Below are 13,298 nucleotides of genomic sequence, written 5' to 3' on the forward strand. Positions count from 1 at the left end.
ACTTTTAGCAGGGTAGTTACGGTAGAGTGTTTGGGGCAAAAGCCAGATTGGAATTGGCTAGGGAAATTTGTCTTGTTATAGTAATCGCTTAATTGGGAGTGGACACATTTTTCCATGACTTTGGATAGGATTGGGAGAAGGGAGATTGGCCTATAGTTTGAGACAGTAATTTTGTCCCAACTTTTCGAGATTGGGACAACTCTGGCAGCTTTCCAGGTCTTAGGGATATGGCCAGCAGACAGTATAGAGTTGACTATGGAAGCAATTGTTTGGCAATTGCTGGGGCACCAAGTCTTAGGAACCTAGATTGTAGTAAGTCAGGTCCACATTGGCTGCTTAGTTTTAATTTGAGAAGCGTTTGTGTAATCTCCTCTTCGGATACTGGGCCGAATTGAAATTTGTGGGCAATGTTGGGAGGGGGTGGGGCTATAGGGGTACTCCCAGAATGAGATTCAGGTTTGTAGTTTGGGTTGCGTTTTGCTAATAAGTTATTAGCACACCCCACAAAGTAATCATTGAATGCATTTGCAATGTCGGTGGGGTTTATCAGAGAAATATCGCCCTTAGTGATATTACTTGGTTGTTGATGGTTAGAAGGCTGGAATATGTTGTTGCTAACCTTCCAGAAGTTAGCTGGGTTTGATGTGTTCTGGAGGAGATTGTCAGAGTAATTTTGTGCTTTTGCGAGCCTTGTATGTCTTGTGCACATGTTCCGCAGGCATCTGTAGTGATTGAGATCCTTGGTAGTGCCAGTTATTGTGTGGCTTTTCCACAAGGCATCCCTGAACTGGTACAGTGCTATAAGGTCAGGTGTAACCCATGGAAGGTGGGCACCCTGTACCCTTATTCTGCGTAGTGGAGCATGGGTATCACAGAGTTTTAAGAACTCGGATTGGAAATAGTCAAGCGCAGAATCAGGGTCAGGAATTAAATTGATTCTGTGCCCAGGGCAGTTGGTAAAGTTAGCCAGAAACTGTTGTGGGTTAAAGTTTCTAAATGTTCTAGTGAGGAGAACTTTAGGGCTTGATTGGGGCGGTTTAATTTTCCTTACACAGTACACTATTGCATGGTCACTGAAAATGTCAGGAAGGATGCCAGAGGATTAGATTCTGCTGGGATTTGAGGAGAGAATCCAGTCAACCAAGGAATGGTTGTGCGATTTCAGGTTTGTTCGTGTGGGTTGGGAAATGAGTTGCGATAGGTTAAGCGACTTGATTTGTGTGTGGATTTTGTGGTTTTTAGGGTCAAGCCAATTGAAGTTGAAATCCCCAAGAACTAGCAGCTCACTGTTCTCATTCAGAGAGGATATGGAGCCAAGAAACTGGGTGATATCAGTCAGAGATTGTAGAGGGGCTTTAGGGGGGCGGTAGATGCCAGCAATCAGGGCGGGCTTAGAGACAGGGAGGCAGATTCTGCCAACTAGGATTTCAAAAGAAGTTGGTCTTGGGGGGCAATTTAACAGTGTAAATTGTAAGGTGTCTGCAATATAAAATAACACCCCTCCTCCTCTCTTTGACCTATCTCTCCTAAAAATGGAGTATCCCTGAATGGCAATATGTGCATCAGGAGTTTTAGGGGTTAGCCATGTTTCTGTTTGAACGATGACTTTTGGTTTATGCATAAGGCACCATGCCCTTAGTTCATCCAGTTTGGGCAGCAGACTCCGGATATTTATATGGGTGAGAGATAGACCTTTTTGGAATTTGAAGGGGGTATTCTCAGGGGTATGGGGCAGAGATGAAGTGGGAGGACCTTGGTTAGGTTCAATATCACCTGCTAAAGAGAGTAATAGTATGAGTAGAAATTTGAGTAGTTGTTTGCAAGTTGTTACTTTATGATGTTTGCCATTTGAGTGTGCAGTGGTTGGAGTGCTGGTTTTCAGGGTTCTCCACCATCATTCAGTAGATAGTGCAAGGCTTTTGAGTAATCCAGGGTGTATGGTGATGTTGGGCGTGGTGATGCTAAGGAATTTGGGTCGTGTGCAGACCCCTCTCACAGTTGGGAAGCTGAGCGAGTGTGAGATCTTTTGTTGACAGCCAGAATGAGAGTCACTCGGCTAATTATGAAAGGGTATAACTGCCCACTCGCCCAGGACACTTTGGCTCTCTTTGTCCATAAAAGTGCATGTGCTCAGAAACCTGTGTCCATACAGGCTATGTATGGAAGACCCTACGAAGGAAGCATACTGTTCTTTTAAGGACCACATCACTCCAGGAAAAGAAGCCTTTTTTATTACCAGACTGCTCTAATGATCCTGGGAGGTAAGCCAGCTACGGCCTTATCCTACACTTATCTGGAATAGGTGCCCCCAGTTGTCCTGAGAGTTAGACCTGTTTAATTCCACGAAAAATAATATATTTTGTGCTGTTCTCGCCAAAATAATTTTTTTGTTTCGACCTTAAGACGATTCTGGGTGGTAAGCCAGCTACAACATTACCATGTACCTATACGGAATACGCGTTCCCAGCTGTCCCCGTGGACTGCATTATTTAACTTTCCTGGACTTTTGCACAAACCGGGTTGTTCACTTTTTGTTCTCTCAATAAACGGACTTGCAGATGTATCTTGGCTATGGCAGTACCTGGCATCAAGCAAAACTAGGTGTTCCCTTTTGTCCCATAGTCATATGTCGTATAGTTTGTACTGTATATATTGTGTGATTTGCTTCAGCTAAATAAACTCCAGTTTGTTAAACCTCTGTGTTCTATCTGGGAATTTAAAGATCCTTGGTAGTCCGATCAATCCTGATTGTTTTTGTAGTACAACCGATGTTTTATTAACATTCTCAATATTATACTTACACACATTATCTATTTTTGTTTCAGAAGTACTAGCTAAGTGTAGGGATATAGTCGGATGACTTAAACTGATAGACAGGAGTAGGGCGGGGCCAGGGATGTGGGCCTTGTGCAGTGAGATTGCTGTGAATATTATTCATTGACTGTGTCTTTATTGTCCCTCTGCTTATACTTGCTGTTACTGTTATGGTTATGGCTTTGAATACTAGTGTAGCCCCTGTAAGAAATAGTGGGCTACCTATCCTTCTCCTACTGGAGTAAGCCCTGTTAAGGGCAGGCGCCAGTAGTAATCATGGATTTTCCCCCCACCAAGCCTGCCTTGAGTGATAGAGGTAGGCCCCTGACTCTGTGGCAGGCCTGAGACAGAGGGGAGGTCCTGCTGACATCATGAGGGGCAGGGCTGTATCTATTTAGTGGGCTTCTCCTGTGTGTGTCTGGGTTCAGTCTGTGAGAGTCTATTGGAGAGTGAAGTCTGTTGGAGTGGTGAGAGTGGAGAGTGCTGAAACAGAGAGAGCATGGTCTTGGAGTTCAAGGAAACAGGAGAGAAGACATTCAGCCATACTGAGTAGAGCTGATAGCACTAAGTGCGGTGGATCAATGCCCCTCACCCTGCTAGTGGGGTGAGGGGGGAGATCTAACCTCACCCAGAGGGCCTACCCATGGGTGGAGGTAGGGGTATTGAAGCCCCAACAGCCCATCTTGCTAGGGTACAGCCTGGAGGAGAGGAGTGGAGAAATAGTTCAGCTAAATTTGGAAGCCTGCTGTATATGAACTGCTGCGGTGCATATGAACTGCTGCTGTGTGCTGTATCACTGTAAAAAGGACAATAAAGACATTGCTGCTTTTATACAAAAGACTGTGTGTGTGAGATTGGAATCTCTCGCCCTGGGACCAGGGCTTTCTCTGGGAAGATTCCAACCTATCTACTAGGTTTCGCCACCACCACTAAAGATGAAGGCATATACCCCAGAAGCCTGATCCTATCATCCCCCACACCAACGCGGGAGACTCAGGCCCTCCTGTTCCAAGCAGGTATGCACCACCATAGTACATCTAGCCAGCCCTCACTACACCCTAGAGGTCCAGTCTGCGACCGGGGGGGGAGGGGAACATGGGCTACACTAGTTTTAGCTGGATCATCACCAGTACCAACAGCACCACTTTCATCTGATTTAACTTTATCAGATTCCTCACCACTAATGCCGTAACCATAACAACAACCTCCCTCAAAACTACGTCCACCTCATCTTCCCACCACCCCCTTTACGTCTACTTTGCAAATATTTATTAAAAAGACTATCATGGGATTTTCTTCTATTATTTTCTTATGTACATATGTAGCCGAGCTCCCCTCTTACCTCTGGTGTGGTTCAAATCGAAATCCATAGTATACAGTGTAAGTCGATTTGTGTCTATCAGAAGAGCATATATATATATATATATATATATATATACAAACATTTATATTCCATATTATTGTTGGCAGTACTATCATCTACCCAGTGGCCCAAGCATGCTGCCTAGGGGTCACACTCGACGCCTCTCTCACATTCTCCTCTCACATTCAAAACGTTTCTAAAACCTGATGCTTTTTCCTCCGCATTATTACAACGAATGCCCTTTACTCTGTTGCTCGACTGCTAAAACTCTGACTCAGGCCCTCATTCTGTCCCGTCTCGATTACTGTAACCTCCTGCTGTCTGGCCTTCCTGCCTTTCACCTGTCTCCCCTACAATCTATCCTATAAGCTGCTGCCAGAATCATTTTACTCTTTCCTAAATCTGTGTTAGCATCTCCCGTGCTGAAATCCCTCTCCTGGCTTCCTATCAAATCCCACATCTCGCACTCATTTCTCCTCCTCACTTTTAAAGCTTTACACTCTTCTGCCCCTCCCTACATCTCAGCCCTAATTTCTCGCTATGCACCATCACGACTCTTGCGTTCTGCTCAAGGATGTCTTCTCTCTACCCCAATTGTATCTAAAGTCCTCTCCCGCCTTAAACCTTTCTCACTGATTGCCCCACACCTCTGGAATGCCCTTCCCCTCAATACCCAACTAGCTCCCTCTCTATCCACCTTTAAGACCCACCTTAAGAAACAAGAAACATATGAGTAGCACCGTGGCCAATACTATACACATGATACATAAAGCTTGGCCCCCTGCAGACGCACTTACCAGAACGCCCTCCTACTGTCTCTGTACGTTCACCTACCAATTAGATTGTAAGCTCTTCAGAGCAGGGACTCCTCTTCTGAAATATTACTTTTATGTCTGAAGCATTTATTCCCATGATCTGTTATTTGTATGATTTGTTATTTATATTATTGTCACGTGTATTACTACTGTGAAGCGCTATGTACATAAATAAAGACTTACATTACATATTATGACAGCAAACATATACAGTAGAAGAAAACTGACAGTGGCTATTCTTTTTTTCTCTTACCCTTGTATCTAGAATTGGAGAAAATTAAAAACAATGGAAAGCCACATTCCAATGAATATGTCCGACATACAAGAGAAGAAGAAACCAGAGAGTTCCAATGAAGGTGTTACAAGTGTAGGGTTCCTTTGCACTGCAATCCTTTACATTTCAGGAGAAATGAAGGAGTTCGGAGGCTGGATAAAAGGTAAGAAAGCAACCATAAAATAAAAAAAAATGTAAAGCCATTTTATAATGGGATTTTTTTTATCTGTGTTGTAATTTGAGGAATTTTTTAAAGCAGCAATCTTAAACCGTTACAGAAAATGCATCGTGAGGCATAGAAACCCAGGAGGACCTTGTGTCATACATTCTGCAAACTGAAAATATCATTGTTGTAGCCCTTTGCTATATCTTGATTGCATTATATTCTAAGTGGCTAATTATTTAAGGAATTAGAAAATATATTTTTTCCATTCCATAGACCCTCTGTTTAGGGTGTTTGTTCATTGATATGCTCCTTCATGTGGGAATTACCAGAAACCCTCCTGGTTTGGGGGAATAGGCCAGAAGAAGGTCAGCATTTCAGCTCAAAAACATTTTTCCCCCCTTATTATTTGAAAGAGGAACGTGTTCTGTTTTTTGTTGTCCTCTATTTTGGGGTTTTGAAATTGATGATAAGTACTATAGAGTGTGGAATGGGACTGGGAAAACTCACTGGTGCAATATTCCTAGATTTTGCAAAGGCTTTTGAACTGTTGATCATGTTTTGATCAGGTTGATCCCAACATGTGTCTATCTCAGGCTCTAACTCCAACCCCTTGGATATCACCTGTGGTGTCCTGCAATGCTCTGTTCTGGGGCCCCTACTCTTCTCAGTCTTCATCAATGATCTTCCTACAGCTTGTAAGGGAGCTTCAATACACATGTATGCAAATGACACAATCTTATATGTACACAGTCCTAGCCTCTCCGAACATGAACACATACAGCTCAACCGATCCGCTACAATGTGGATCCGCTTATAACATGGTCTGAGCGTGGCTCCCAATTTAAAAACATTTCCAAGGTTTTTTTTAACATTCAATTCTTTATTGCTAACGGACACACACACACACACACACCACGCATACAAAGTTTGATAATAGAGTCAATGACATCACACCAACCCTCTGGTGTAGCAGGTAGAGAATCGCTATTAGTGTATGAAGGGTCATGGGTTTGATTCCTGCATGGAATGCTAACATTATTAGTGTAGGGGGAATGTGTGTGTGTGTATGTGTGTGTCCGTTAGCAATAAAGCATTGACTGTTATTAAAAAAAAAACTAGGAGATGTGCGCCAAGCACGTGGATTGAGCCTGATGAAGCAGGGGGAGGAGAGAGCAGAAGATGCCGGTTAAGTTCTTAAGCGGCGGCCATTTCATAATTCTGGTTATAACGCGATCCCAGTTATAACACGGTCTCATCATATGGACCCTGAGCACCGCGTTATAACGGGGTTCAGCTGTACTTCAATCTGACTTTTTGAGACTTGATAATTGGATTTCCCAAAGCAAACTGTTTTTAAACACTGACAAAGCTGTAACAATAGTATTTGGGACCAAGGCTATATTTTTAAAGCTTCCAATGACTGAGTTCCAGATCAGAACCAATGCTAATACCACCGTAACTCCTGTTACTAGTTTTAAAAACTTGGGCATATGGTTTGACTCCCATTAACCATTTGGGATGCACATTGATACCCTGACATCCAAAACCTATGCCACATTAGGTGTACTTTATAGGAACAAATCCTCCCTAAATCTGCTGGCCAGTAAACATATCGCACAGCAGATTCTAATGTGAATTATCGACTATGGGAACATTGTATACGGCTAGGCACCCCAAACCGACCTTAGCAAACTTGACACCCTCTACAATTCAATATACCGTTTTGTTCTCCAATGCAACTACAACACACATCACTGCGAAATGCTCAAAGAACTAGATAGGTCATCACTTGAGTCTAGGCGCAAAGTTCATCTTTCCTATCTTTCTTCAAATACTTTCTGGACAAGCTACGCATCTATCTGAACAGCTCCTCACCCCTACCACATGCAGCACTTATCATCTGAGATCTGACTCCAAAAGACTGTTCATGGTTCCAAGGTTCAGCAAAGTAGCCAACCGCTCCTCCTTCTCTAACCGTGCACCCCAAAACTGGAACAATCTACCAGAGTCTCTCACAGCCACCACCAATCTAAGTTCTTTCAAAACTAAAGCTGTCTCACATTTTAATCTGGTCTGTAACTGTTAGATACAGCTATAATATATTATATTGTGCATGCAATGTCTTGTATATAATGTATACCCTGTAACTATGTATTTGTAACCATGAATTATTTGTCACCATAACTCTATGCCCAGGACATACCTGAAAACGAGAGGTAACTCTCAATGTATTACTTCCTGGTAAAACATTTTATAAATAAATAATTAAATAAATAAATAATACTCTTTGAGATTATTTTTTACTATCTCCTGCATTCTCTGTCTGTTATGATAGTACTGTATTACAACTACAGAATGTATACATTATTGTATATGCTGTACTTTTTTTACTATTATCACTTATTTTGTGTGTAATCCCTGGTAAGATGTATGCAGCTGATAAACACACAGTGCCCCCTGCCTGCAATAGGAAACTACAACTCCTACTGTAGCATGCTGTGCTGCATCAAGGAGCCACTTCCAGGTCAGTAGGATGTGATGTGATGGACATGGCGTCAGCCAATGAGATTAGACTCTGGAGAAGAGGGACTAAGGGAGGAGATCTTTAAGAGTCCCTGGCAGCGCAAGCAGGGGCAGAGCTTCTGGATCCTGAGGGATTTCATGACTGACCGGTGGTGGTTAAGACCCAGACTGCAATCCACATTAGTTAGCAGACGCTGGTTAAAGGGACCTTGTAGGTTGATCAGGAGAGTGGAAGCCCAATGGAGAGACATCTGCATAGCATCAGGAGATAGGCGGTGGAAAAGAAGGGATCCTAATCTGAAGCCAAGTACATGGGTATCAAAGCATTTGTGAAGTATAGGCCTTCCCCACTAATACAGTAAATAAGAGCTCCAACAGTGTGCAGGCACCATTACACAGGCCTTTATACCCAGAAGTGGATGGCCACAGGAAAAGACACTGACACACACCTGTACAGTGCTTAGTGGGGAGTATTATGTTCCTATGTAATGTGAATGCATTGAATGATCCTTCTGCTGAGTAGAGTATCTATTGCTGATTTCTTTATAAACACTGTTGTACTATAAAAATTACTGTAGTCTGCCTCCCTTTGTCTGAACTAACAGCCACATGTGGGGTAATGTATAGGACTCGGGCTGCCGCCTTAGCAGTAGGTGTTAGTCTGAGATAAATTAGATGGGTTCCGTGTGCATTTGTCCACCCCGTGATCTTTCATTGAGATACACTGGTTAGGTCGAGCTCTGAGGATTTTACTTGTTCTCTGTAACATTGATTTTTTTCCATTGGCTGATGGGAACTTTCTGTGAATGTTGTATAACTTTTTGATTATCATTAACTTTGTGATGTAATTATTCTTGTGGGTTTTTTCCATTTATTAAAAGATTCTTACCTTGTTTTACATACCGTTTACTTTTTTCCTTAATTAGTGCCGGTAATTCATCGTTTCAGTAGCCAAATCCGGGTTTCTAAAGGGTCTCTGGCTCAGGGTACTTCCCTCATGGCTAATGCCCAGCTTGCAAGGCAGGAGTAGTGGGTACAAAACTTGCATTGTAAGGGCCTTATTCTATATTGTGCAAAGCAGCCATTTTCGGCGAAGATCCCTATTGAAGTCAACGGAATGGCCGCTGTGGACTATATAGAATTACGCCCTAAGTCAGAATTCATTACACCTGCTTATTTTTACAATACAGAATAGTCTGCACACTGACGCTGCAACATAAGAGAACACTGTTGTGATCTTTTTCAGATAAACCCATCCCATTCCAATTCATTGACTGGGTTCTACGTGGAACATCCCAGGTGATGTTTGTGAGCAATCCTCTCAGTGGACTGATTATCATTGCTGGACTCTTTCTCCAGAACCCATGGTGGGCAATAGCAGGCTGCTTGGGAACAGTGGTATCCACCTTCACAGCTCTTGTTCTCAGCCAGGAAAGGTAATTTCTTCAAACAATGTTTAAAAATACAAAGCAAGCCATCATTGAAAGTAGTAATTCATACACTATAACTGAAACATTATGTGCAGTATTGTTACACATCATACAAGTAGATCACAAGGAGATGGTATCGTTTTCAGTAATACTGTAGTCAGTATTAGCTTGTATATATTTGATTCTATGCAAATGTGTCCCATTTCATTAGATCTACATATCTTCATATTTACTCTTATAATTCTGCACTGAAATACTGTAACAAATAGTAAAATCCCTTTCCTCTGGGTTCTGTTCCCCCACAGATCAGCTATAGAAGCAGGACTTTATGGTTACAACGGCATCTTAGTGGGCTTGCTCATGGCAGTCTTTTCTGACAAGGGAGATTGGTACTGGTGGCTTCTTCTTCCAGTTGCTATCATGTCAATAACCTGGTAAGTCACGTTCATTGCACTTTCTATCCAAGCTGTGAAAACACAGTAGTATTAGAACAGGCTACTTCCTTTATATTTTGTGCCCATTTAATCTAAAGATGTATACTGTAAACTGCATAGTTAGAACTATAAAAACCTTAAAAGGGTAAACATGCTGTTAGGAAAATAAATTAAGTGGAGGCGCAGTAACAAGTAAATTCAACTTTATATTAACCTATGAAGACCATATAAACATGAAAATTGCACATAATTTACACTAGTGTATAGACACTAACTAAACAACCACATAGAATAAATGCAGTTCTGATATAAATAGAATTGCTATAATGATCAGTTCAATAAAGGAACTGATAATAGTGTGTAAAAGGACAGAGATATTGCCTATTTGGGTGGATGCTGTCTGGATTGCAGCTGTTGGCTGTCAGTTCCTGCAAAGTCTTTCCTCTCTGGGGTTAACACCAGATAGTTCCTGCTTCAGGGTTGGATCGGGCGCATACACTGTTGGGACTCACTTCCTCCGTGAGTAAGCGGGGGTTGTGGGTCTCCTTGGCATGCGCCGTCAGATGTACAGTCCTGGGTGTCTACAGGCTTACCCCTCCGGTTAGACTTCCACAGTCACTAGATTCCGGTAAGGACAGGCAGCAGGCTGGTCAGCCTAATCAGCAGCAGGCAGCAGGATATTCACCTCACGGCTTCCTCTGTCACTTTGTACACTGGACTCAATGCTGGCTCCTCCTACGCATTTCATCACGTGATGTGACTTCATCAGGGATAGGGATGCACCTCCCCCTACCTCCCTATATATACACACATTGTGCAGAGCAGCTCAGGTTCAAATAGAACCAATTGATTAGTTAATTGCTTTGGTCGTTGTCTGCTCTCACTAGTCTGCATCTAAGGGGTGGGTGGGGGAGGTTATCAGTGGTTATTAGAAGCAATTGTATAACAAATGTAAAATGTAAAAATGGGAATGAAAAATTATTAAACAGTGTTATAAAGTATTAAAAACATATTATACATGTTATTAAAAAACATATACATGTTTATATAAAATTGTTAAAATTACATTTAAAAGTTAAATAGATATTACTATATACAGGAATAATTCATTCAAGATGTATGGAACTTAATTTTCAAACAGAATTATATCTTGTATGTAATTTAATTATAAATGTATAATTATGAACTCTTAGGGAGGTTACAGAGTGACAGAGAAAAGGATCAGATATCCTGATAACTGGATCTCTGAATTAACCTCCTAGATTCTGGATGGGTTAATAACGTTACAAATTCCTAGGGTATAAGGGACCCTAAGTGTTGGCAAGAATACAGGGGACTCATAGGAAAAACCTATAATACTCAATGGGTGAACAGCACAAGTTGGTAGATGGAGATGAGATATAGAAAACATGTATGTCTATAGGGCACACAATATTGATTATGTACATACAGGTAGAGTATCAAACACAGACGAGGGAGAATGCATATAAATACAAATAAAAATAAAGATAAAAATGACAGTGAACCTATTGGAGCTATGGGTGGGAAAATAGACAATTTCATTTCAGAAAATGTCTGTTTATTGGAAAGCAAGGAGATCCAGATCTTCATTAAGACCGTCTGGAGCCATTGTTTTCAATTTAAAAATCCAATAAGTTTCCTGTCGTCTAAGTTTACCCAACCTATCTCCTCGAAGGGAACCCATTCTTATTTGTTCAATCCCTGTGATTAAAAGACTTGCTGGATCTTTGTTATGTTTATTTAAAAAATGTCTTGACACTCCATGCCCTGTGAAACCCTTTACAATATTCCGCTTATGTTCCCTAAACCTTTCCTTAAGTGGTCTCTTTGTGCGACCTATATATTGTTTACCACAGGCACACGCCAAGAGATATACCACATAGGGAGTATTACAGTTTATGAAGCTCTCAATTTTGAATTTTTCATTGGTTGTATTTGTTTTAAATTCTTTTAGTTTATTAGTAATATGTGGACATGTTAAACATTTATTGTGTCCACACTTATAGCAGCCAGGCGGGGGGCCCTGTAGCCAGTCCCCTTTAGCTGGTATGACCCATAGATTATCAACCTTTAGGGAGCGCAAAGCAGTGGGAGCCACAATGTTTTTAATACTTTTAGCTTTCTTAAAGACAATATCGGGTCTCTTTGACATCGTATTTTTCAAAAGTGGATCAGTGGTAAGGATTTTCCAATGTTTTCCTATTATATCTCGAATCTTTTGGGCACCTCGGTTGTGTTTTGTAATAAACAGACAATTATTGTTCGAATTCCCCATATTGCCCTTTTTCTCGCTGTTGGAATTCTCACTATGTAGGAGGCTGGTACGATCCCTCAGATCAGCTTTAAAAGTGCTTTTTCGGACAATCTTTTATCATACCACTTTTCAGAAAATTTAGTGAGCAGAGTTTTTGCCTGATCTTTAAAATCACTTTCACGTGTGCAGTTCCGTTAAAGCCTTAAAAATTGACCATACGGTATGTTGGTCTTCCAAGATTTCAAGTGGTTACTTTTAAAATCCAGAGAGCTATTACAGTCTACCTTTTTAAAAAAGGTCTTGGTTAAAATTCTTTCATCTTCATTAAAAAGTATTAAATCTAAAAAGTTAATTGAAACTGCACTAGATTCGTGAGTGAATTTGAGGTTGAGATTATTATCTGATATATACTTCATAAAATCTACAAGTTTCTCCTCCCCTCCTTTCCATATAAAATTCAGATCATCAATAAAACGCTTATATAAAACCAAATCTTTTAAAAATGGATTGTTGGACCAAATAAAATTCTCCTCCCAGTATCCCATATATAGATTCGCAAAACTGGGGGAAAACTTCGTCCCCATTGCCGTTCCGCACAGTTGTAAATAAAAAGCATTCTCAAATAAAAAAATAATTGTTTTTAAGATAAAATCGATACAATCTAAAATAAATTTATTTTGTTCCGTATCTTGTGTCGTATCTTTCTCCAAAAAGAATCCTACAGCCTCTTTTCCTTTGGAATTCTCAATACATGTGTAGAGCGATGCTGCATCACAAGTTACCCTTATGTATTCATTCTCCCATGTGATATTGTTCACAGTTTCAAGGAGATGTTTGGTATCTTTAAGATGTGATTTTAATTTCCCTACATACGTTTTTTTTTTATATTGCTCATTTTGCACATTAGGATTGTAAGCAACTGTATTGTCTAATACTCTCATCATCCTTATTCAATTGTGATTTATGCGCTCTGGAGGATCCCTCCTTTGCTACACCCCATCCCTGGTATCTACGGTTTAAAGGAGTCTGTGTATTATTAGCGCACCCATCTTGCACTCCGGGTGTTTTCACCAGTGCAATTTCTTTTTCTAAACATGCTGTTAGTCTAATAATTTAGCAAATACTGGTTAGATATTGATATCCCCTAAGTGTATTATTCCGGAAGGTATCGTTTATGTATCTAAATGATATATTCTTCAAGGGT

General features: G+C 40.9%; 1 protein-coding gene across 11 annotated transcripts in view; it reads left to right on the plus strand.

Moving 5' to 3' along the window:
- SLC14A1 (solute carrier family 14 member 1 (Kidd blood group)) overlaps positions 1-13,298 on the plus strand; it is a 51,203-nt gene that overhangs the window by 18,890 nt on the left and 19,015 nt on the right. For 10 of the 11 annotated variants that reach the window (XM_075585400.1, XM_075585383.1, XM_075585374.1 and 7 more), the window contains 3 exons: positions 5,258-5,429; positions 9,202-9,391; positions 9,691-9,819. In XM_075585400.1, the coding sequence (XP_075441515.1) occupies positions 5,258-5,429; positions 9,202-9,391; positions 9,691-9,819 (491 nt within the window). Of the gene's footprint in view, positions 1-5,257; positions 5,430-7,858; positions 7,957-9,201; positions 9,392-9,690; positions 9,820-13,298 lie in introns of those variants that run through there. The other variant, XM_075585437.1, reaches the window with a different exon arrangement.

This window comes from Ascaphus truei, chromosome 1 (assembly GCF_040206685.1).
Source record: "Ascaphus truei isolate aAscTru1 chromosome 1, aAscTru1.hap1, whole genome shotgun sequence".
Classification (NCBI taxonomy): domain Eukaryota; kingdom Metazoa; phylum Chordata; class Amphibia; order Anura; family Ascaphidae; genus Ascaphus; species Ascaphus truei.